The sequence below is a fragment of the Columba livia genome, chromosome 6 (assembly GCF_036013475.1).
Source record: "Columba livia isolate bColLiv1 breed racing homer chromosome 6, bColLiv1.pat.W.v2, whole genome shotgun sequence".
NCBI lineage: Eukaryota > Metazoa > Chordata > Aves > Columbiformes > Columbidae > Columba > Columba livia.
This window is the reverse complement of record NC_088607.1, coordinates 28,202,822-28,229,368: the sequence shown is the minus strand read 5'-3', so window position 1 is coordinate 28,229,368 and position 26,547 is coordinate 28,202,822. Positions and strand designations below refer to the sequence as shown.

The following is a 26,547-nucleotide window of genomic DNA, read 5'->3' as shown; positions in this document are numbered from 1 at the left end:
TTTTGTTTGTTTTGTGGGGTTTTTGTTTGTTTTGGTTTTGTTTTTAATGATCTTTTTCTCATTGATTTCTGTGGCCACGGCAGCTGGTTCGTACCGGGACAGCCACTGGTGGGCGCTGCGGTGACTGACCGCACTGCCCGGGCCGCCGCCGTGTGCGCCGGCAATGGGGCTCCGCCGCAGCCGCTTCCCCCGGAACTGCAGGCGCAGCCGCTGTTTCCGGGGGGCCGCCATTGCGGGCCGGCCGGTGCGGCTCCACGCGGAGTCTGCGGCGCGGCGGGACAGGTGGGTGGCGGCGGCCCGAGGGAGCGGCCTGGTGGGGAACCCTCAGCGCTGCCTCTGGGGGAGCGGGGCCGGTCCGCGGTGTGCCCGGCAGCCCCCTGCACCGGCCGGCCCGAGACCCGCGTCTTGCCGGGCACGGAGCCCGGCCTGGGCCGAGCCCTTCGGCCCGGAGCGGCTCAGCCTGGGGCGCCGCTTTACACAGGCGGCTGCGGTGCTTTTCGTGCGCGGCCAGACAGGACAGGAATTAGATGCTATTTTAGGTGTTTAAGCGATGTTTACGCGATGCTGCTGTGCGTGTCCTGTTTGTGCTAACTGCGTGTTCTTCCCCTGTCAGCTGTGCAGTGTCACACGAGCTACCCACATCATATCGATTGTAAACAGTTGTTAGAATAAGATGGAGGAAAAAGAGAAGAAGAAGCATCGTGCAAAGCATAGTGGGCCAAAGGCAGAGAAAAAAAGGAAGCGTTATCTCAATGACTTGGGAATAGGAGATGAGGAGAATGCTCGGAAGAGAAACCCCAAAGCCTTTACAGTCCAGTCTGCGGTGCGGATGGCCAGGACTTTCCATAGGTAAGACGTAGGAATTGGTTATAGAACGTGCAGGGTTGGCTGGATGGGCAGGTGTTGGCTGGGGTTTCTTCTTAGCTCTGTGTAGAAATATACATAGCGTAGTTTTCACTGGTGTGCTCATATGGGTTTCATCATTCACCCCATCATGTTGCAGTTTATGTATATGTCAGCAGTGTGATGCTTTCTGCATCTCTGTCACGTGTTACAGCTGTCTTAGTCTTAACGGGAAAAAATGTATATAGCTCCTTAGACAGTATCCTTAGAGAGTTCCACATACAAAGTAGTATTTGGGTTCTTTGTGAACCTTTGTGTCCAGCCTCTTGCAAATACTGAAGATTTTCAAAGAATGAATGTTACTCTTTTTAAAGTTCTTTATTTATTACAAATTTCTTCTCAGAACTCAGGATTTGAAGACTAAAAAACATCACATTCCCGTGGTTGACCGTACTCCTTTGGAGCCACCTCCTGTGGTGGTGGTTGTAGTTGGCCCTCCCAAGGTTGGGAAGAGCACGTTAATAAAATGTCTCATTAAGAACTTCACAAGGCAGAAACTGGTTGAAATCCGGGGTCCTGTTACAATTGTTTCAGGTGAGAACAAATATATGAGAAGTGGAAATGCTTAATTTGCATTCCTTGTTTGTCTGGATTTTAGAGCTAGGATGTGTGCCTGCTATTGTGATTTTCGGCCATTTTTAAGAAATCATTTGGATGCGTTATCAGGCATGCTTAGTAAAAGAATATTGAGATTTGGGCTTTTGAAGGACTTGTCCTTTTTTTTTTTTTTTCTTCCTTCTTCTTCCCAGAGTTTCTTCCATCCCTCAAACTTGCCCTAAGTTTTCCTTTTCCGCTGGGTTCTGGTTTCTGTGTGTTAGATAAAAAGTATCTGGGACTCAAATTCTAGGAACTTCAGGAGTGTGACCTGAAAAGAAAAGTTTGGTCCCTCTGTTTCATTTTTTGAATACTTTTTTCAGGTAAAAAACGCAGGCTAACTATTATTGAATGTGGATGTGACATTAACACTATGATTGACCTGGCTAAAGTTGCTGATTTGGTAAGTTAACAATGGCGTGTGATTTCTACTATAATTATATTGAAAATACTCCTTTTGCGTGGACTGCACCAGTGTCCGATTTCTCTATTCACTACTATCGAAGGCAAAACTGTCTTTCATTTCAGAGAGAAAGGGACTAAGCTTGACAATAAACCTAATATTCTGGAACAAATCCTAGGACTTTCCTTGTCCTGGATGTGGGGAGAAATAAAGTGTGTGTGTGTGGTGGTGGCGGTGGGGAGGCTGTGGAAGGATGGAAATGCAACTGAACTTCATTGCTAATGCAACTGGTAAACTTTTAATTAAGATCTTATCGCAAGCCAAGGTGATAACATGACTTTTCATTAAGGGATTTGGTCAAACCACGTAAAATCTGAAAATGATTTTTAGTCAGGAAGTTTTCAACTAATATATAAGGTAGAAGCATCTATTAGTTTACTAATAGAAACATCTATTAGATTACTAGTTTATTAGTTCACTACTCTGATATTTCCAGCTTTGAAGATTGCAGTGTAGCAATATGACTGATTTCAGTAGTGTGGTCACCATTGTAATTTACTTGTAGCTTTTGGTTCAGTTCTCGATGTCAACGGATCTTGGGGTCCCACTGCATGATCCACTTGTGTCTTTAGAATTTTACATTATGTGTAGATTTGGGATATATTATTCACAGCTGCTTAGGGTTTGGGATCCTTATCTAAATGTTAACTATCTAAATGCATGCACTAATACGTATATACTGTTGTATGTTTTGTGCTCGAGGAAGGGAGATATATTAAAAAATTACAAAAATTTTCTGGTAGTAGATATGATGGATGTTTGAGATTTTCATGCACGTGGTGATGCTGATAATCTATTGGTTTCTGTTGTTAGGAGGCTGAGATTACATAATTACTTGCAGATCTCTGTCATCAGTTCCCATGTGTTTTAAATTCTTGATTGCTGAGGCCCTAAGATGTCTTGACTTCAATTTTCATGTGACTGTTGGGTGCTGGTTTTCATTGTCAGTGTGTTTTAGCGATGCATAACAGTAATTGCAATGTGTGAAGTAAGTTTGTCTCATTTAGCTGAAAGATTTGGCCTTAGAGGCATTAGTGCATCCAAGACAGAGATATACAGTTTTTATTAATTTTCTCAGACATTCCTGCAAATATCGGAAGATACTCAGTGCTGCATATTTTAATTCACCAAGTGAACACTTGTGCAGACCTTAACATGATCCTGTATGTTGTTGCTTTCATAGAAGAGTCTTATTCTTCTGTAGGTTTCTTGGAGACAACGAGCAAATCAAACCTATATAAAGGAGATTTGATTGACTGGAAGCAGAGATTTGATTTCTTAAGCCTCACTAACTTCTAAAACATCTAAGATCCATACTTTAATCAATGCTTCAATTAAAAAGCCAAAGTTGATTTTCAGGTTATGTGAAAATAAAGAACAAAACTTTTCACAAGATTTTGGTTCCCAAGCGGCTTATGACTTTAAAGGTGTGGTCTTTGAAATTACCTGATGTGGGCACTGTGGTATTGTTATAGTGAAATGCTGATGCTGTGTTTTCAGGTTCTGATGCTTATTGATGCCAGCTTTGGATTTGAGATGGAAACATTTGAATTCCTGAACATTTGTCAGGTGCATGGCTTTCCCAAAATTATGGGAGTTCTCACCCACCTGGATACATTCAAGAACAACAAGCAATTAAAGAAGACTAAAAAGAAATTAAAGCACAGATTCTGGACTGAAGTGTATCCGGTATGACATTCAACATTAATTTTTCCATACATTTTGCATTATGGAAGCTAAATTAAAAGGGGGGCAATACTTAAATACTTGTTATGTTCTTACATCTTTTAAATAATACTACAAATGGACAGTGCTGATGTTGTATCAGATTACGTAATCTGTCTTCTATTTGCTAAAATACTCGTTTAATTATTCTCTTCCCCAGTGTGACTAGCTACTAAACATGTGATGCTACTAAAAAGATCTGTTATTCAGGTACTGTGCAAGGAGGATCTGCTTTTAAGTCTGAGAGACAAATGAACCTTTGTATGAAGTTTTCTGTATGTGGGATGTTTTCCTCTGAAGATGTAAGGGTCAACCTTCATGTTGAAGTAAACTAGTTAGTTTGTTCTTTTGCAACCAGTTTTAACCTGTAATTTCTGGTTACGATTTACAAATTACAATTGCATTACGTTTTTAGCTTTGTAGGTAATAAATTGATGTTTAATGTTCTTATGCCTCTTTAATGTGTTTAGGGTGCTAAGCTGTTTTATCTGTCTGGGATGGTTCACGGGGAATACCAAAAGCAGGAAGTTCACAATTTGGGGCGTTTTATCTCAGTTATGAAATTCCGACCTCTTACTTGGCAGACGTCTCATCCGTATGTTCTCGCAGACAGGTGTGTGCTTTTCTCTCTGTTCATCCATCTTAGTGTAGATAGTGCATTGCTGTTTAAAAAGAACCATAATATTAGAGCCAGTCAGTTCTGTGTGTGAATGGATATGTGGAGTTACCTGGATGGCTTTGGGGAAATGAAAGCATATGCTTCAGGTTTGTGCCAATAACTTTCGCCATTCAGTTTTCACTTCTATCAGATCATGTAGATAGGCCTTTGGTATATAGTAAACACTTTTGAAACACTGAAAAAAGAGTTAATCATCAACAAGCAGAATTGCTTTTATATTGAATTTCTGTGGAAAAGGAATAGCATTCCAGCAATTTATCAACAGCTGGCAAATTAGTCCTCTGAGTTTCCTGGAACATCCCTTCTGCTCCGTCTCCATGTATAGCATTTACTTCACAGTCTCTTTGGAACGTGGAAGGAATCTTGATGGTGGCTGCGCCTATCTGAGAAATTACCTCACCTTTCATATTTTATTGCCAGAATCCTTGCAGTTATGACTAAACTCCCACAGGAATCCAAGGTGCTTAGAACAAGTCTCTTTCAAAGCTTTAATTCTTTAGAAAAAACTGTCAGAGAAGTAGGTAAGCATCTTGCAAAGTCCTGCAAAATACACAAAGCAAAGTGAGGAAAAATGAGAAAAAAAAATACTCTGTAGTCATTCAGTAACATTTTTTAAGTTGTTCTAAGTGTTGGTTGTTGGGCCAGTTTGAAGCTGATCTGCAGCCAGAATGTGTGTCCCATCCCCTCCTTGGCTGTGTGTCTGTGTTTCCTCCCATGTGCAGTGTAGAAAGGAGCTCTTGAGGGAGTTTCTCCCTCATCTGCCTTAAAACAGCCGAAGTTTCCCTTTCCTGTGGTAGTTTTTGTGCTGCTCCCTGCCATTATTAGGAAAAAACGGTATTGTGTGGCTGCAGGGAATGCGTCTTTCAGCTGTTTTAGGGTGGTTATTCTGTTATCCATCTAATGCCGAAATTGATTTGAAGAGGATTTGTGTGTGGAAAGTATATAAACAATAATTAAGATGTGCTAAGAAAGCAGTAGATGTTCAGTGAAATGTCAAGAAGTCTTCTGGAAATATATTGTTGAACATGATTATGCACGTTTTAAAATACAATTTAAAATATTTTTCAAAGATACTTTTTTCGGTGAATTCTTTTCTTATGATCATTCTCTTTTGATTATTAGAGTCTGCAGGGCACGCAGTCGCAGCACTGATGCTGCAGTTATCTTTTCCTATGTTACGTTTTTTCAAAAGTTACTGTTAGGACTGCTGGATATTCTAACGCTTTTTTTTTCCTTAATGTTGGGTAGAATGGAAGAGTTGACAAACCCAGAAGATGTTCGAATCAATCCCAAATGTGACAGGAAGATATCACTTTATGGATACTTGAGAGGAGCACACCTGAAAAACAAAAGTCAAATTCATATGCCAGGTAATTTAACAGATTTTTAAAACCGGGTTTGTACTGATCTATGAATAACAACATAGCTGTTGCTGTTTTTATTGTGGAATGATTTATATCTTTAAACTGATTTTTTACCTTCTTAAATACATGTTATGCTTTTAGGAATTTTTTTTGATAGTACATGTTGTAAAAAATCCTTGTAAATAGTTCTGTTGCAGTTTTGTTGCAGCATTACACACAGTATTGTCCGTATCTGAAGATCTTAAAAGGTGCTTGAAGTGCAAAACACTCCAACCCTAATAGTGAAAAATAAATTTGGCTTTTGTAAAATTTCTCATATTCATTGAATAAATGTAACATTTTAAGTGAATGACTTAAAAGCTTAAATTGAGAAATACTTCAATAATAAATTTACAGACCTACTTAGAGAAGTGAGTCACTAGTTTTCTCATTTAAAAACAGGCAAGGAAACCCAAAGCTTTGCAGTATTCAGGTGAACTCATGTTTGACTCCCAAAAGTTCAGAGTAAGGCAGAAGAATTGGATGTTGGCTACAGAGCTTGCTGTTGATGAATCACTGAATGCTACAATGTTTTTTTTGTGTGGTGTGGCTGCTCTAATTTTTTCATGGTGAATTGTACAAATTCCAGGAGCAAAACTTTGTGAAAACCTTGTTGTTTTGCTTGTCTGTCATCCCAGGTGTAGGAGACTTTACTGTGAGTGATGTGAGTTTCCTACCAGACCCCTGTGCTCTACCTGAGCAGCAGAAGAAGCGTTCTTTAAATGAGAAAGAGAAACTGGTGTATGCTCCTCTTTCAGGAGTTGGGGGCATTGTGTATGATAAAGATGCTGTTTATATTGACCTTGGTGGAAGCCACGCTCATGAAAAAGAAGAGGTGAGGGGATGCTGTTGGTGATCTGAATTCTCTTCCAAACTGTAGGTTTTATCCTTAGAGCCAAAACAAATGTTTAAAAATAAGCTTCTTTAAGATAACCAATCTCATTATATCCATAGTGGGTAATTTCTTTTTCCTCCTCTAAGTGATTTCAGATGAGGGATATTTTTATTATCTCTGTAAAATATTGTGTAAAATACTTGAAGGAGTAGTTGGTAAGTACCTAAAGTTAGTTTCTTAAACTTTCCGAGTGTTGACTTTAGATTTATGAAGTCTTCTGGTACTGGGATATTATCACTCTTATTTGCAGGGCAGGGTGATTGTGGGAGAACACTTAGAGCATTTGACTGTTTAAAGGGAGGGGAGAGGTGGAAAACATTTGCATACAAACAGGTCAAATTCAGCTGTTTTCCCCTGTATTGTGCCAAATGTTAAATACGTTTGGGTCTGTGATTATGTGTGCTTGCTGATGTTTATTGTAGTGCTTGCATACCATGAAGGAGGCCCCCTGTAATTTTTCTGGGGTTAATGTTGTATGCATTCTTGAAATGTCAAGAGGGAAAGGGAAACCTTGCTATTCTGAGAAAGTGAGGTTTTTTTGAATGCTTTGGCATTTTTTTCTTGCCTATGCGTATTTCTGCTGTTTTAGGCAGATCAATGACTCTGTTACCTCTTCATTTGAAATTTGTTTATTCACTTTAATTGAAAAGTAAACCATCTTGACTTTCCAGGAGGAAGTGAGACCAAATCACGAACTGGTTCAGAGCCTCATCTCCACACATTCAGCCATTGATGTCAAGATGGCGTCAAGCAAGGTCTCTCTCTTCATGGACTCCAGACCCTTAGGTTCAGAAGATGTAGGACAAGAGTAAGTTTTGAATGCTGAGCAGTGTTCAAGCATGAATGTATCTTTAATTTCAGGCTCTTTATTTAGCTAAAATTCTCAACAGAGCACGGTTAGTAGGATGGCTTAGTGCCTAATTCTTCTTCTTCTGAGACTACTCATATGCCACATGTGCATTTTGAGACAGAAATAATTGATATTAGAAAAGTTTAGCAAGCAATACAGTTCTGCCTTCCAGGAGTTCCTTGCGGATATAGGCCTAACCAGCAAATTTCTATTTTTCTTCAGAGTTTTGGAGAATGGTGGTCATAATCTTCGGTAAAATTCATTGTATACCCTATTTGCATTCCATGGAAAATGAAGAAATTTATTAGAATTATTTATGGGTATAACATGGGATGTATTCTTGAGTTAAGAGGTGTTCTGTACTTAACTCCATTGCCTTTTAATGTTCTCCATAACCATACTCTGTTTTTATTAAAACAAAATTTTGAAACATTTTTAAATGTTAACATGAAGCTTCATTGTTTCATTAAAATTTCCTTGCACTTTGCCATTTTACTCTGACTGTGATCTTTGGGGAAACAGGTTTGTGATGCCAAAAGAAGAGAGACAGATCGATTTGAAGACTGGGAGAGTACGTCGGAAGGCGTTATTTGAAGAAGAGGAGAAAGAAAACGATGATGCAGTAAGTGATGAAGAAGATGACCAAGAAGAAGCAGCAGCAATGTCTGAGGATGGAAGTGATGGTGATGATGAGGATGCTGAGGAAGAAAGTGACAGAGAGCTATTAGGGGAAGAGATGGCTCTCAGGAGAACCAAGCGTCTGAAAACAGAGGTGGCTAAAGAAGCAGCTGTTAGTGAACTGCCAGCATTTGCAGACAGTGATGATGATCTTGAAATGAGTTCTGAGGGAGAAGAAGGAACAAGTGCCCCTGAAGATAATGAGATGGAGGAAGATGAGGAGGAGGAAGAGGAGGATGAGCAAAGTACTTATGAAAATGGGAGTTCAGATAGTGAATTTGAGTCTGCAAGTGAAAAAGTAGCTGAATCTAAGCAGCATGAAATAAATAGTGAAGGTACAGAAATGAGATCACAAATCTCAGATCACAGTCTGAAAAGAAAAGCAGCGCTCACTACAGATTCAGGAAACTGCACAGCAGAAGAGGCATCGGAATCTGAGGTTGAAAACTCTTCCCTTGATGAGGGTGATGATGAAGAAGGATCACATGATGAATCAGAAGTTGAAGAGTCAAATAGGAAGGGGATTCGGGACACTGAAGCAAAGAAATCTGGTCGTATTAAGCCGACTAAACTTAAATCTGTAGAAGCTGAGGATGATGATGTGGAGAATCTACTGAGAGAGGAAGAGGAGTATGAAGAAAAAATAGATTTTTCTGCTGACACAACAGGTAGACTGTAAATGTTATAAGTTTTTGCTGTCCATTTTTAATTGGGTTCATTGTTAATGGATATTATAAATATTATATAATGTTGCCCCTCTAATATATGTATTTGTTAAGTCGCAAAGTTCAAGTTTGAAAACCTGGGATTATCTGCTCTTAAGCCTTTGATTTGCAACGTAGTATGCAGGTCTTGGGTTTCCTTCCTCTAAAATGCGGGTTGTTTATTTTATAAACTTCATTGATTCTGCGTACTTTTCTCTTGCACTTTAGTCTTTGTGGCTATGTGTGTAGAACATGTTACGATGCTCTTATCAAATTTAATAAGAAAACAACATTCTTTGGGGAGTATTACTAAAATGTATTAACTATTGACTGAGCACTGGAACAAGTTGCCCCAGGGAAGTTGTGTAATCTCCATCATTGGAGATACTCGAAAACCATCTGCTCCAGGTGATCCTGCTTGAGCAGTGAGGCTGGACAAGGTGACCTCCAGAAGTGCCTTCCAACCTCAAACAGTCTGTGAGTCTATGAAGAAGACATGTATCATAAAATAACCAAATCTGTTACTATTGCTTATAATCTCTTAAAATTTTGACCTAAAGTAGGATTAATCAGAAAAAAACCAAACCAACAGTGATATAATTTGTTAGCCACAATTCGTGTTTCTGTGTATATACGGAGTATGGAAAAAAAGAAACTGTGGGTTGTGTCTACATTTCTTAAGCCTGTTGTGGTCATGTCCTTATTTAAATTATTTGTCTCCTCCTAATTATTGTCCTTTTTTGGAGGTAGAATGCATTTTTTTTTCTCTTTTCAGGTGCACTCAAGTGGAAGGAGGACCTTACACAGAAGGCAGCTGAGGCCTTTCTAAGGCAGCAACGTTCAACCCCCAATCTTCGTAAACTCGTATACGGAACAGGTACGAATCTGGCTGGAAAATTGTGCTGTCTTAATAGAAGGTAGCTTTTCAGCTGTTGCCAAGTTTGCAAGTCTGAATCTTTGAGCATTGCCTTTTGATGGGAGGCTTCAGAGGTTTTTAAATTGCTGATACTCATGACTTTTTAAATTGCTGATACTCTTTTTCACTAATTGAATAAAGTAAGTTTTTACTTTTCCAATAAAAAGCATTTTGAGCTCATTTTCAGAACTGCTTGATTTTTACTCAAGTTTTCTGGTATGACTATCTCCCCACAAATATTTAAGTTTGATCATTTACATAAGTATCTGGTAGTTGTTACGCAAATCCATTGTATAATAGGAATTGACTTGTTTCACAGAGGGATGTTGTTTGTTGGCTGTTTTCAGGAGCTTCTGTCTCACAGTGACTGAGAGGGGAATATTCTCTTAGACATGACTTAGTATTGTCATGTCTGTAATAGGGGCATTTGTCAAAGAAAAAAGCTAGCCTTCTCAAAGGGAAGAGAAAATTGTTATGTATATAACTTGTCTTGTTTAATTTGCAAATTTTCAAGCAGTTTTCTGAGTGCACAAACCTCATTGTGCAGAACTTCTATAGAATACAATGAGAATTCATCTTTGTAAACCTTCCACAATGCAGGTGCAGGAAGACTTGCTGGCAGATTCTGGAGTGTTCTTGATTTACAGACTAGGTTAATGTTTCTATTCACAGTTTGTTTTCGTGTTGTTTCTGCTTATGATATTGAATGAACATCCTGTATTTATGTATTGGGAAATATTTTTTCAGATTATTCCAGTTATGCATGTAGAACCAGATTTCAGATTGTTCGAAGAAATTTGAACTATGTGGAATCTGTGAAATGAATTACTTGTTTGTGTGTGGAACAGCTGTACAACTGCAGTTCACTGTGATCACAGTGTATAGTATCTTCCTGGTTGCTGCTAACCTTATTTTGTTCTTGTGTGAGGGTATTAATTTTACACTGGATCAGTGAACCGTTTTAATCAGTTGTCTATATTTAAAACTATTTTAAGTTTGAATGCTTTTTTTTCCTCGAACTACTGCAGGGGTTGTGAAACATAAGACAGAAGGGAAGTTGTTAGTGAATGTAATCCAGGTACTGTGGGGGAAATAATCACAGCTTGTATGTTTCATTTAGCTGTTGAGGATGAGGACCAGGAGAGTGAGGATGCAGGTGATGAAGTTGGAGGTTTGTTTCGTGTCAGCCGTCCAGACAAAGCATCCAAACAGAAGGCTAATGCTCTTGACTGCTCCAAATTTCTGATAGAAAAGCCACAGGATTGGGATTTAGAAGAGGTAATAATAATTGGATAATTGTTTCTGCATGTCCCAGACTGGTTATGTCCTGGCTGTGTCTCGTAAAGTGCTGCTGAGTTGTCATTGCCGCAGACCTATGGGAGCTATGGCCAGAGCGTCACATCTGCTGCTTGCTGTCGTTAGAAGTATTCACCAGCTGACAGATTCCAAGGTCTGGAATGGAAAGTTGGAATACACCAATATAATGCATGGCTCTCTTAACTATTTGCTGGATCATAGTTCGCTATTTGTTTACCGAAAAGTAAAAAGCAGGGGAATCACGAGTGAAAATGTGATGCAGGGTAGAGACCTTGTTAGAGTAAAGACCTCTGGGCAAGAGTTGAGTTGGTTTCACATTCCTGCTTTTGCTGAGATGTTGTGTAGTTTTGGTAATTCATGTCCTAATGTGGAACTGTGCATGAGAATATCAAATTGTCTCTGAGGTGGGAAGGTGATGGAGGAGTGGCGAACATATTGGAGAATGTTTCTGTTGATGATAAGCTGTAACTGTACAAGGCGATAACACTTATTTTGCAGGTTATGAGCAGTATTCGGGACTGCTTTGTTACTGGAAAGTGGGAGGATGACAAAGATGCAGCAAAGTTACTGCAGGAAGATGGTATGTGTAAGACTTGTAAAAATTATTAATGCACACAGAATTTTAAAGAAAAGTATGGCTTTGTAGTTATGAATGTTTTGCATTAGTCATACACTTGCAAATTTTTTCAAAATATTGCCTAAAGTATCATACAGATACTAACATAATTAAACATCACTGTAAATCTCTGTACAAACAGTAGGCAAGAAGGGCATCTGGAAATTTACTTTCTGAAAAATAGAGTGTATATTTTAAATTAGGAAATGGAGTGCTTAGTGAACACTTAGATGTGCCAACTTTGAGTTATATATTCCAGTTTAGCTATTCACTCTATGTATGGTTTCTTCTGTTGGATAGTCTTGGTAAAAACAAGCAGAAAATATTTTTTAATGGGAAGACAAACATTTACATAAGACTTTTGTCTTTGACATTGGGCTGAAAAGTGAGATGTTTTGTTCAGATGTTTTGGAGGTGGTATTTGTATTTGTTTGAAGTAGGAAATATTTAGAAAATGTTAATAATATGGCTGTATGTTATATGCAAAATGATTTGGGGTTTCACAGGCTTCCGTAAGCTTTTGTTTTTAGCTTAAAAATTGTCTGCTATATGTAATTTTTTAATTAACTTTATTTTTTTTAATTAAAGATAGGAGCTCGATTGCTTTGCTGGTTTCTTGTGTCATTAGAGTTCTAACTAATGTGCTGTGTGGTCATGTGGAATGATCTAAACTTTATTTAAATTTTTGAAATCATCAAGTCGTTGAAAGGAAAAAGGAGGAACCACTGGAGTTCAGCTGCGAATTTTCAGCTGGAACTATAGAGAAGGCAGAACAAACTTAGAAAACTGTTGTTGGGAAGAAGAAATATTTGGGCTGAAACTAATCTACAAAGCAGTACTGAGAGATACACAGTACTGAAAATATGAGAAATTGTGTGGAACAACACAACAGAATGGTGAACTGCAATATAACAAAATTGTTAACTGTCAGATATCTTGGGTGCTTATTGTTGCAGAAGAGCTGTATGGAGATTTTGAAGATCTTGAAACGGGTGTTGTGCACAAAGGAAAGCCCGCTGCTGAAGGAGATGAGGTCTGGCCTGTATTTGTGTGTTCTTTAGCAACATTTATATGTGTGTTCTTTAGCAACATTTATATGAGTTTCTGATCAAGTGATAGGCATCCTATGTAATAAAGGTAGTTTTCATGAATCGATAGGAAAGAAATCAATGGGAACAAGGGAGAAAAGTTAAGTATATTACGGTCCTTGGAATCTACATGTATCTAGAATGGCACGTTTTTAGTGTCAAACTGAATTATTTAAAGTTAATTATGTAGGAAAAGTCACCTTCACTTATGTAACAGTAGGTGTCAGGCTTAAACAAGAACTGGAGGTTCTGGAGGTATGAGAGCAGTGTTTTAAAACCAAATGTGATCATAACTGTTTGTACTATGTCACTTCATCTGATACAGAATATTACAGAGCTCAGTTTAAACACAACAAATTGTGGAAACTGACAGTGTTTCCTCCTTTTGCCTCTTATGCTGGTGGGAGCAATTTTATCCTGTGACTTGGATATCTTCCAGGAACAGCTGTAGTTGTCTGTGACAATGCAGATTGAAAAATCAACATTTGTTTGGACTGAGCAACATGGAGGCTTTGCATTTCATTATAAAATTGAGGGTAATGGTGTCATTTTGGTGGCTTTCAAATGATCTGTGAACAAACTTTCTCCTCTCTGGCCTCTAGCATGCTGCCTTCCAGTAGTATTACTCATGCAGTATTACTCAGTGTTATCAACAATTACTTTTCCGCTTTTATTATGTGTGCTTATTTTAGTTATAGAATAACAGGTCAATTCTATGGTCTGTTCCCAGACATTAAAATAAATGTTAAGAAATTTTCTCTGTGGAGAGGGATATGATTAGATCATTAAATGTTTTAGTCATTACTGAAGTTACATGTTCTTGTATGAATATCTTAACTAATTTCTGTCAAAAAAATGAAATATTTTTAATGTGTTCAATAATTTGCATTATAACAAATTAACAATACATATTAAACTGTTAATCAGAATAGTTTATTTTCAATGAAGCATTTTATGTATTTGCCTGTTGATTAGTCTGGAAGTGAAGAAGAGGAAGAAGATGAAAAAACATCCAAACCAGATCCAGAGGAGGAAGAAAAGAAAAAGGAGCGCATGGACAAGAAACGGAAACTGAAAGAAATGTTTGATGCAGAATATGATGAAGGAGACGCCACATACTTTGATAATCTTAAAGAAGAAATGCATAGACAAGCACAGGTACAAACTGTTAACCTGGCAATTTATCTTACTATACATCTTCAAAAACAGAGTTTACCCAAAGGTTTTTTCCTAGAGATAAACATGACATTCAGGAGCTGCTTGAAAAAGTACACACAAAGAAGCACGTGCTTGCCATTTTTTTATGGTTTAACTTTTTTATTCCATTAGATGGAAAGCAAACAAACCAAGCAAGTGAAAGCTTAAGTTGACTTAAGTGGTTAACCATATTCTAAATCACTGCATAAGTCATTATGTGTTAACTTTATCTACTTAAAAGTTTTTGACAGAGAGAAGTTTCCCCTCTGGGAAGAGTGGGGATGAAGGAGCAGTAAAAAAAAAAAAGCATCTTTGTACGTATAGGAAGGAAAAAATCTTTCTCATACTAACTTTTGTCAAAAATTTTACTGGTATTATTTTTACTGCAATTGCAAAAAGCAATGTTATTAACCGATAAGTAAGTTCTGCGTGGCAGTTATTTTATCAAACTGTTGATTTGAGGAGAAAATAAGTGATGGCCATTGTTTGGTAGATGTGGTAGGAGTTTTCAGGATACCTGTATTCAGAATTGGAGGTGTTGATTTGGATCCAGGCCTTGGTTTTTAGATAAAATCTTGTAAGCTTAAAGGTAGCTTCTTTATTTGGCTGACTTGGGAGAACATTGCCTTACATTGCTAATAACTTCACTGTCTTCTTTTCTGACAAAATCTTGCCCTAAATAGTCATTAAATTAATCATTACCTTTTTACATTAGCTTCTGTCATAAGTGATCATATGAGCTCTGGTATGCTGATGTACTTACCAAGAGCACTTAAAGCATAAGGAAGGACATTCCTGTAAAAGTGTACAAGGTGATTTACAACTGTTTCACTTGAGGTCTGTTACAGAAAACATGTCAGCAATATTCCTGCAGGATGGAAGTGCAAGGATCTCAAACTGGGGATCCTTGGACTTGGACCACAAGATCTGTTCCATATCTCAGTACCTTGAGAAATGAAATTAATGATTAGTTTGCTTAAGCGTGGCATCTTATAGGTAGCTGAACATCAGGAGCTAGAATAGGAATGTGAGGCTTCTGTTATTCACCAGGATATATTATTAAATATTTACACAATATCTGCATTAATATGGAACAGTAGAGCTTTAAAAGACCCTTTTGACGATATACAGTGTGAGGATGCACAGAATTATTTTTAAGCTGCTGAGCAGATAGGAGCCCAGCCTCCTCATAAAGTGACACCTTAAAGCTCAGGATGTTAACTATAAAAGGTACTTGAGCTTCTAAATCAAAAATGTATTTTTGACAGTTGTATCTTTAAAATCCAAAGTCACCATTATGAAAGGTATATCAGAAGTCACTCAGTCATTTGCTTCTCTTGGGTACTGTCTTTCAAGTAGACTAACAGGCCCACTTGGGATTTCAAATTGGAAGGAATTCGTGGTGGCAGAGATCTTGCTCTGAATAAAAGTCACAAAACGTATTAGATCATTCCTGAAAGATTTATATAAATGTTAGCATGTTTTAAATAGAACTGGCAGCTCATGAACAAGTTGTTAATACTTGAATTTTGTAAAACATGTGGTGTCTTTCTCTTTGCACATAGCTTAATCGAGCAGAATTTGAAGACCAAGATGATGAGACTAGAGTGCAATATGAGGGCTTCCGGCCTGGGATGTATGTTCGAATAGAGATTGAGAATGTCCCATGTGAATTTGTCCTGAATTTTGACCCTCATTATCCCATTATCCTGGGTGGTTTAGGCAACAGTGAAGGAAATGTTGGATACGTACAGGTATGTAGCCAAAGCTGTGAGTGCACTCGTATGTCAGTATGGGTGTATTTCAGAGTGACTTGAGTTAGTATTAATTTTTTGTTTATTAAAGATACAGTAAACACAGAGAGAGACCTGCATCTTTGTTTCTGGAATAGGGGATTTGCTTTTGACACAATTAACACTACAGTAGCAGACAATGGATTTTTACAGGCTTGACTGGATAACTGGAAGAAGTTATTGTTTAATGTTCATCTGCAGAGAAGTCTCAGGACTAAAGTCTGATAATATGATTGCTAAATTGCAAACATCAAACATAATTTGTGCTCTGAGGTTCATGGTCTGTGGACAAGTGCCTATAGAAAAGTTACTAGCACATATATGCATATTTAATGTAATACTAGCTCAGATGCATACAAACATGACTTCAAAGTGAGTGAAATACTGATTAGCTTTTAGCTTTCCAGTCAACCTAGTGTTAATGAGAATGTTCAAAGATATCAAGTGTACTGAATAAAAAAATCTTTCAGATAGAAGTTGCTTTCAATCATTCCTGAAAATTAAGGCTTGAATTTCAGAATTAATATTATTACCCTGTAATAGCATTGTTCATCTTCTCTTCTAATTAGTTGCGCCTGAAGAAGCACCGATGGTATAAGAAGATACTTAAGACACGTGATCCTTTAATCCTCTCATTAGGGTGGAGGCGATTTCAGACTATCCCCATGTTCTACATTGAAGATCACAATGGACGTCACAGGCTTCTGAAGTACACGCCACAACATATGCATTGTGGAGCCACTTTTTGGGGTGAGGGCATTCTGGAGTTACTATCCGGTATCACTTAAGCATTATGGAATTGTCAGGCTTTGGAGGATGTATCAGGAAACACAGCCAGTATCTTTTGGAATGAGAAGTCTTTAAAAAGCTGTCTTCCCTGTGGAACATAAAATAACACCAAATATTAAGGGAAAACAGGCAGTTGCCTATTATTTTTGAGTAATGATTTTTAATTATTTGGTTTTTAATCAAATTCTCAGCATTCTGCTAGGCTGTGTTGTATCAAAGAGGAACCCTATTTGTTGGCTACATTAGAGAGACACTTGTACACACTATGGGACCAGCCCTGCAGATGCTTCTGTACATGAGTAACTTCTTGTTAACCATTCCTTTCACTTTCCTGGGGCTGTATATGTGAGCAATGGGTTGAATGCTCTATTTACCTTTTCTTTGGTTTTATTTAGTGATAATATTTGGCATGTATTTATAAGCTTTTTCTGACTTTAAAGAGAGGCTGGATGTTGTATAGTAAAGCTTTTCATAAATTTTCAAGTTTAATTTTCTTGTAGGGCCCATCACTCCTCAGGGGACAGGATTTTTGGCAGTTCAGTCTGTCAGTGGCACAACGGTAGGTTTGTTATGACAAGATGTTGATTATTGCTTTCCATGGGTCTTTGGTAAAATAGGTAGATTTGGGGAAGAAGTTTTACATATGGTAAAGCGATGATATTGTAGGAGCCGAGAAAGCAGGTGGACACAAGCTTTTGGAACGTGTATTGTGATAGGAAACTGGGTGGAGGTGCTTATTTTTTAACAATTTTCATCTGCGACACTGAAAATGACAAATATTGCTTTATTATTTTCTATGGAAGGATTTATACCTGCATGATTTTCAGGTACTAGGTATTTATATAACTTTTAAAATTTTCACAGGATGAGACACTGATGTTCCTGTTGAAAAGGTTTGCCCTCAGTGTGGTTTCTCTCCATCTTGTTAGAATGTTTATGGGTATCTGAGTTAATTTACATAGTGTTAAAGCAGTATTTATCCAATATGATCTTTGTCACATATGTGTTACCCATAGGTAAATCTGTGTTTACTAACAATGTATAACAGAAGCTTTGCATGGCATTGTAATGAGTAGAACAGCAATCAGAGTGGTGACTATTACCTCCTTCCTAAAAATGCCTTGTTTAAGTCCTATTGCACAGTCATCGTGTTACATGTATTAAAAGGCTATTTTCATCATGTGTCCCTGGTACAATATAGTGATTTACAGCAGTGCAAAAAGCACTTCTCCCTTGAGACTTTCTGTCTGAATAAGATTCTGTTTTGTAATGAGAACACAGTAAGGTAGATAAGAAGGACTCTTAGATTGCTTCCAAGGTAATTAGAATGGCAGTTCTGAAAATCTCATTAGTGAATGGGAGGGATGTTATGTCAGCAGCTCCTCAACTAGTTTGTATGAAGTCCATTCGCATTTGTCATGCTGCTGTATTCCTGTAAAGGTTATAAATTCTGAACTCAGACTCTAAAAAGCAGTGAAATTTTATCAGTGAAATGTTTTCTTCACTATTTGGTAAACATACATTAAGCAGTGTCTTTTATTTCTGTGTTTCAGCCTGATTTCCGGATTGCTGCGACAGGAGTTGTGCTTGATTTAGATAAATCCATAACTATTGTGAAGAAATTAAAGCTAACTGGTTTTCCATTCAAAATTTTTAAGAACACTTGTTTTATTAAGGTAGGTATGTATACTGTAGAGCCACAGGTACCCATGTTAGGAAGGAATGCAGCCTGGGACTTCCATCTGTCCATCTGCAGAAGTTCCCTGTTATTATTGCATAGTGTTCTGGATCTTGGTAGCTGCTTGGGTTTTTTTGAGTTCTCTTCACTGCGTCAGCTACAGATACTGATCATTATCCAACAAATATGAATTATTGTTAACCTGACAAAAATTCTGGAACAGTCTCCTGGCTCACATTCGGGAGGGGTGGGTTTGGTGTGTTTTTGTTTGTTTGTTTGTTTTTGTTTTTGTTTTGTTTTATTTTTTTCCCCTTCCTTCCTCAAACCCACTGATTCTCTTCCCACGGTGGCAGATACCTCTAGAGAATGAGAACCTGTCCCTGGTGTCATTCAGGCAGTTTCATCCCACTCAGTTTCAGCTCTGGGATCAAAGATGACTTCTGGTAGTGTGTAGAACTTCACAATTACAGTTACAAAAGGGTTTGGGGCAAGAAGTGCTGCAGAAGTGAATTTTCATTGACCTTAGCTTCTTCTGTACTTGGGACAAGAAGTAATTAAGCACCAATCCCAACAGTGAAGCACTCGAGTGTTTGCACTAAGCATACACGGAATTTTGTCTGTCTTCCTTGTGATTTATGAAAGAACCACAACACTTGGAGAGATATATTGTATTAGAGTCTCACAGCCAGCAAATTAAGGCAGCTTACTTGCTTTTAAGATAGGCTGCGTTCCAGCAAATTATTTTAAAAGACAACTGGACAGATCATCTTCAGTATGTTCTGTGTAGAATTCTCAATGTATATGTTTAATGTTGAGAAGCCTTGCCTGTGCTATATGACTTTAAGCAGATTATTTTCAGTAGCTTACCTCAAAGTCAGCTCAGTAGGTTTTTGGTATTATCAACACTCTTAGGATAAACACAATGTTATGTTCTTCCTGTTTCTTTAGAAGATATGCTTGTGGGAATTACTTATGGTTTTGTGGCCTATGTAGGTCACAGAGAGAGACTTAGCACCTTGAATGATGGTGGTAATTCACACTTGCAGGGAATGTTTAACTCTCAGTTGGAAGTGGCTAAATTTGAAGGTGCAGCGATTCGTACTGTGAGTGGTATCCGAGGACAGATCAAAAAGGCCCTTCGAACTCCAGTGGGTGCTTTCAGGGCAACATTTGAAGACAAGTTGCTGATGAGTGGTAAGTTGCACTTTCCATGGAAGTTATCACACAACTTTCATCCTGCTTCACAGATTGAAAAGCCACGTCTCAGAATCTCTGGGATCTGATAATTGAGATGTGAATACAAAGAGAACGGAATATCTGGTGAGATGCAGAAGGAAATTTTAAAAGTAGATTTTATGTTGAGTTTCTTTCACTTATACACAGAAGTCATAGTATGCAGATGGAAAGGTTTGTCTTGGAGGACTGTTTCTCTGAGTGTTTTAAAGTGTCTTCACTTTTCTCCTTGAATGTGAAGATGAATTGTATTTAGTGGTACAAGTCTTAGAAGGGCATTTTTTTCTGAGAAATCCAGACAGGCATTGTAACTCTAGTTAACTTTTTTTCCCTAACCTTTTGGGGAAATTATACAGGGGATATGCGTAAGTGATCTCCTGTGTTTGCTTAGTGTCAACTGTGTTGTTGAGAACATGAGTTTATACTTATTTGGGTTTATATGACCTCTGTTTTCCTAAACCTATCAAAATTATGCATAGTGCAAAATAAAGGCAAGTTAGTCCTTTTATAAAAACAGGCATATGAAAAGCAAATAATTTTTTGTTAGTAATAGTAGAAGCACAGATATGTCTATGAACTCTGTTGCTAGTTCTTCAATTGTACATGAATAATGAATAGTGTGGTATTCAGCTGGCTGCTTTTTGGGAATATGTACTGGTTATGACTTTATGGGGAGATGCAGAATCCAAGTGTACAAATAGTTACTTTGCTTTTGCCTGATGTTGAAGAGATGTGGTATATATACCAAACAGTGCTATCATGTGGTCTAGGTGTTATCTGTTCTATCCAGGCAATCTTTGTTTAAAGTGTGCATGTGATGAACCGCATTGTTATACAGCTAAGTAACGTTTTGTTTTCTTTTAGATATTGTCTTCGTGAGGACTTGGTATCCTGTTTCTATCCCAACGTTTTATAATCCTGTGACATCCTTGCTGAAGCCAGCAGGTGAGAAAGATAGTTGGAGTGGAATGAAGACAACAGGCCAGCTGAGGCATGAACGAGGCATCAAACTGAAACAAAACCAAGATTCTCTCTATAAGGTATATTTGATAAGTCTTTTTTTTTTTTTTAATCAGTGATCACTGCCAGATTTGCACTCTGCCTCAGACCTGTGCAGACCGAGAGTAGCTCAATACATGTTCATACATACACATGTGTGACTTCGTATTTCTGTCCACAAGGCACAGTCTTTCCTGGCATGAGACAGGGAATAAAGCAGTGGAAAACAGGTGGTTGTGGGTCATTGAGAGTTTATAAAGCAATTTGTAGGGGTGAAGTCTTCTCCAAAAGCTTACTGAGACTCTGGTCATGGTAAAATAGCGGTAAACATTCCATTCACAATTTGGTGCAAGGATGTCAGGGAACACTTTTTTTGAGTGTTTGGTGGAGGTGTGTTTTTTTGTTTGTTTGTTTTGGTGTTTTGTTGTTGTGTTGTTTTGTTTTGTGTTTTGGGGTTGGTTTTTTTTTGTGTGTGGGGTGTGGTGGTGGTGGTTTGTTTGGGGGTGTGTGTGTGTGTGTTTTTCTTTGTTTCTGGTGGGGTTTTTGTTTGTTTTTTTTTTTTTTCCTGAAAGGTGGAAAACAAAACAAAAGCTTATATACATTCTGTATCCATTCTTTTAGCCTATTGTGAGGGAGAAAAGGCATTTCAATAAGCTCCACATTCCTAAAGCACTGCAGAAGGCACTGCCTTTTAAGAACAAGCCTAAGAATCTGGAGAAGAAAGGCAAGACTCCAAAAGACCAGTGGAGACCAGCTGTTATCAGGGAGCCTCATGAAAAGAAGGTAATTATCACTTATTCTGAAACAAGGACTCCCGAAGGGTAAATGTGTTGCTTAGACCTTTTCTAACTATTGTTTTAGCACTTGAAGCTACTGCTAGTGCTAAAGGCATACGTGCCTCTAGTGAAATATAATGACCTGCAATTTCTTTTGTTTCTGTTTGGCATGTGGAACTGGCTCTGAGTGGATTTTGTCTACTTCTTAAACTAGTAAGTCACCTGAAGCATAAGTAGGGCTTTTGTCCTTGTCAGAGCATGCTACATTTCTGTTGGATATAGTGCTCTCACATTATGGGTGACCTAAATTGGCAGCTGCAGTCTTTTATTTGAGTTGTCATTGCCATATATTATTCACAAAGATAGGACCTGAAGCGAATACTCTGCTTCAAAAGTTGAGAATTATAGGGTGCTTGCAAAGCCAAGAAAATCCAAACTTAAGTGTCTATAGTAGCAATCAGGCATAGCTTTCTAAATAGCATCTAACAAAAAATCAGAGTTCACAAAAAATCAACCTTTGAGTAACTTCCCAATAACTGAAATGATTAAACCATTTTAGAAGGTGCAGAAATAATTAGGAACTTAACCTGAATTTCTGATTCATTATATGGCTCTCTGAGGTTAAACTGTTACTTGATCACCAAAACTGAACTCTTTGTCTATTGATTCTCTATTTTCTGTTTTAGATATCAGCCCTGCTCAGTGCTTTGAGTACAGTGAATAATTACAAGATAAAGAAAGCCAAAGTAAAACATCGGGAACAGCTTAAAGAGTATCTCAAAGTTAAGCAGAAGGAGGATGAACAGAAATTCAAGAGGCAAAAGGAGGCTAAGAAAAAAATCTATCGCATCCTGGGACAAAGGGAGAAAAAGATGCAGAAGTCAAGCTTGAAAGGATCTAGCAAGGGAGAGAAGAATATGTAAAAATTTAATCAGATTTTAGGCCAAGTGAGGAAATAGGGTAGCTGTGCAATTTTGTGTTGAAGAAACAAAAAGGCCTTGGACTACACTGGGGAAAAAATGCAAATATGTCCTTATTCAAGCTCTTGAGTACATTTGGCAATGTATATAAAAATAAGATGTGGAAGTATGGATTGTGGTTTTTCTACATGATATTCCAGAGGACTTTGTATTTTAGTATATTTCTATCCATACTGCACATTCTATCTATCCAATAAACTATTTTAATGTCAATTACAGAATATTGTTTGTGTTTTGTCTTAGCATTCAGTGGACTTCTGTGGGAGACAAAACTCCTCTGGATATCTCTGAATGTGCTTCTGTGTTGGTAGTACTCAGAGTCATTGCCTAAATTTTGCCCTTGGCAAGTCTTCCATTAGAAGGCATAAAGATCAGCTGTTACTGGGCAGGAGTTTTGGATTCTTTAGCTTGGATGTGCTAGCAGGTGCCACCGGCGCAGCTCACTCCTGTACTTAGATCATCTGGTCCTGCACGAAAGCATCTCATTTTTTTTCCACTTCTCACTAGATATTAAGCAGATCTTCAAAACAGTGTTCCATCCAGATCTTCTGTTACTTGACCAGTTTTAGCACACTGAGACTGTCAGGAGATCCCTCAATGACTGCAGGTTTCTGGGCAAGCAGTATCAGACCTTCCCAAATGTGTGTTAACTACTTGTTGATTTTCTGTGGGGTAAGCACAGACAGGGTAATTTGCTTCCTTTGAGAACACCTTCTTATGTCCAACCAGCTCGGCTAGATGATATGGTGCTAGAATTTCTTAGTATGAATGGAGAGGAAGAGGTAGTAGATTTCTTTCAGTCCTGTTAAATTAACTGAGAGTTGAAATTTTTCTTGGCATCGCAAGAGACTTTGAACAATCATTCTGTTGGAAGAGCAGAGGAATTTATATTTGTTATGCCGTATATGGCATCAAATAGTTACTGTGATATACGTGTTTTTTAATACTTCATCTTTGAACAGGCAGTGGGTCAGATAACATCAGTAATTTCTTAGTCTCCTTCCTGAATGAGTTCACTCTCTATCCTCAAGCCAAAATTCATTATTATTACACTGTAGCAATATTTGCTATCTCAGATGGGAGATCCCATGTGGGATCAGGCTGCCTCAAACAAAAGCTCTCTGCTGAATGGGTCTGTGGACTGTTTTGTGAATGTTTAGTATTTCAGGATTTTGTTAATTAATCTCATAATGTTCTGTGTACTGGTATTGAAATTCTAATGCATCTGTCTGCCTGTATGATATTGGGCTGAAGCCTGGCTCAAATTAATTTGTCAGTAACTTTTTCCCCCATGAGATTCAGCTGAGGTCACGTGAATATGAAAACGTGATTTATGCTTAAATAATTGAAGATTCTCTGCTGAATAGACAACCTCTGTCTTCAGAGAATTACAACAAATCTGTTGGATTTTTTTGCCCCACAGAGTGGGGCAAGATGTTCCACCATGACTTTATTCTGCGGAGTTGTTTCCTCTTCCGTCATACTGCGCTAGGCTGGGTCTAATCTAAACCATCAAGGAAACGTTTCCTATTAATCCCGGTTTTATGCTGTTGTGAGTAAACTTTCATTTTGTGTGCTGGTTTTTGCATCTTCCATGCATTCATGTGTGACAAGTTGTTGGTTTGGTTTTTTTTGAGCTCCTTAGACATTACCACTGCAACACTTGACTTAAGGTTTCCCATCTGCTATTTATATGTAATGATAAATAATTTTGATACAGTTCGTTCATAGTAGTGCTGCCAAAACCAAAAATGGGCAAATGGTGACTTCAGTCTTGTTTTTGTTGTGGAGAGAACCACTCAGAGAGCCAACCGAGCATGAAAATGCTCCACCTGTGCAGATTATGAAGACTATACTTGTTCTGGATTATGCTAAATCTGCTCCACCTCGAGGGGACTGTCCTGCACAGCACACAGGTTGAAATCATTGTGGTGTTAGTCTGAAAATAACAACTGTGCTGCTGCCTTTTGTAGCTGGGGAAGATGTTAATGCTGCATGTGAGGAGAACCACCAGTCCTGGTAATGAAGGTATTTGCTTTTTGTTCAGAAAGAGTAAATAAAACCTTGGTTTTAGTAGTAACAGTGATCTCTAATAGTGCTTTTGAGCTGTTTTTAACATTTGTGTTTCAGTTTTGCCCCGGCATATGGAAGGGCAGGGTTAGTGCAGGAGCAATTGCACCAAGCGCTTGGCAGCTCCCGGGAGCTGTGGTGGAGGGTGGTTTGCTCTGGAGAGCCGCCTTGCAGAAACCAAGGGCCTCGTACTGTGTGGAGTAACCCCCAAAGTTACTTATACCCCCAAATACTTCCCCCGGTCATCAGAAACCCCTTTCCTTCTGCAGGGCCAGACCCACGGCTCACGCTGTCTTACCTGGTCGTTGGGTAAGAGGTGAGGCCAGCGCCAGCCCCACAGGCTGTGTCCCCTCCTGCAGCCACCAAGTAAAACTGCCCCCTAGGAAAACAAAAATGATATTTGCTAATTCTCATTAACCACAAAAAAAATAGCCTGAGTTATCAGAGAGAATCACTGGCAACAGTCCTGTGCTGGCAGGTGGTGGAACAAGGGGCCGAATGGTTCTTATCTTGGATAAACCCAGTCAGCGCTGCGGGAGATACAAATCATTAGTAGTCTTGTTCGTGATTAAGCCCTAGGCAAACATGAAAACCTGCAACCAAAGCAAAGTCTTTTTGTACAATTATTTCCGTGTTAAAGGAAAAAAACCAGGTAATCTGCTGGTATAAGGCATCATACAGGTCTTCCAGGCGGGGTGATGCAAAATGAACTGTATCCCAAAATCTTTCACCTAGGAGAGGGTTCTAATTGCCTGTGAACAAAGGGATCTCAACAGTAAGGATTCAACCTATGAGGCTGCAGAAATGTGTAATGTGGGAGACAAACTGAAACTGCAGAGAAGCAGGCCATATGTAGTTTTGAATTAGAATTAAAAATAGATGATGTGAGGGCGTGATGGCTACAATCGAGGGCAGTTGTGTTGCTGATGGGGTCTGTCACCCATGGTGCTATCTGTGCAAAGGGTTAGCAAAGGCTTTTGCTAGGTGAAGAGCAGCTAGGAGATGTTTTTTTAAAGAAAACCTTTCCTAGGAAACATAAGGCTAGATGAAGAATGTTTTCCATATTGGATTAACTACCTGGATTAATTTTACAGGGATTAGGCCTCGTTCCTCTTAACTCTTTGTGCTACTTCAGTGTGATTTCCAGCTGGAATTGGTGATACATATACCAGGGCAGATGAGGTCTCCTGCCCTGTTCTAGAGGCTGGGTTGTGGGATGCGTACCTGGCAAATACCCACTCTAGTGGTTTGCAGAGTGTCTGTCTAGGTGGCCCCCTCCCCTGGTTTCAGCTGCTCCTCACGTGTTCAAGACTTCACCTCACACATTGTCAGCTCGCCTTGTTCTTTATGTGTGGTGAAAAACTCTCTGACTGACTAAGAGGTAGCATGAAATACATGTGAAAGTAGCTGGCTGGATAGCTATGTGAGGAGGTAGGAACCATACCAGGGCTAACTAGCTTTGAGAGAATTATTTTATATTGTTTGCTATCTTAAAATGGAATTACATTTTGCAATGGTTTGCAAATAAAACCTCCATTCACATAGTATTTCAGACTAGGCTAATGTGATATTACAGCATAGTTATTGGATTCAACTGATAGAATTAAAATAACTATGTTAGACTGTCAAGACACTTGTGCTATATGTAATACTCAGTGTTTCTTGCATATACGAAGCTAAGGCCAGTCCTGATTTCATCGCTCAAGCTGGGCTGTGTCTGTGCGAAGTGATCCAGCTAAATACAGAGGTTCTGGGTGTTTTCTCAACTGCTATGGACCCACAGTTCTAAGTGACTTCATTGGCATCTGCACGTGTCCATGGCTGCTTCATATCCAGACTGTAACTTGTTCTTGGCCACCAACAAACTGTTTACAGAGACTCTCAGGGTGTTGTAGCATTGACACAAACTAATGCAATTAGTTTCTCTGCAACCAATTTTAAACAGCATCCTTGCTGTAGCTTTAAAGGTCACTGTTGATGGGGCCTCACATTCGCAAACACCAAGCTTATTTTGTTATCTATTTGAATGTATTGTCCTTAAATTATTGGGTTTTGAGAACATAGAATCTATTAACAAGCTTAACAGAGCAGCTCATTCCAATTATAAGAAATGTATTGGTGGAGAAAATGGAAATGCGTGGAAGATCAATGTTTCAAGCACTGCCTGAATGTAGGAAACAGATGAAATAGATTAAAACTAG

General features: G+C 38.6%; 1 protein-coding gene across 1 annotated transcript; it reads left to right on the top strand.

Annotated features, from left to right (window-relative positions):
• Window positions 1-145: 145 nt before the first annotated feature.
• BMS1 (BMS1 ribosome biogenesis factor) lies at window positions 146-22,489 on the top strand. Its single transcript, XM_065067688.1, has 23 exons — window positions 146-282; window positions 614-849; window positions 1,247-1,437; window positions 1,821-1,900; window positions 3,461-3,649; window positions 4,156-4,298; window positions 5,613-5,734; window positions 6,406-6,602; window positions 7,334-7,470; window positions 8,035-8,858; window positions 9,670-9,771; window positions 10,931-11,088; window positions 11,626-11,707; window positions 12,700-12,776; window positions 13,807-13,989; window positions 15,594-15,782; window positions 16,391-16,571; window positions 17,111-17,169; window positions 18,164-18,286; window positions 19,335-19,482; window positions 20,386-20,561; window positions 21,142-21,303; window positions 21,983-22,489. Exons 2-23 carry the CDS (start codon window positions 674-676, stop codon window positions 22,217-22,219), a joined length of 3,936 nt encoding a protein of 1,311 aa, XP_064923760.1. The 5' UTR covers window positions 146-282; window positions 614-673; the 3' UTR covers window positions 22,220-22,489.
• Window positions 22,490-26,547: the final 4,058 nt, after the last annotated feature.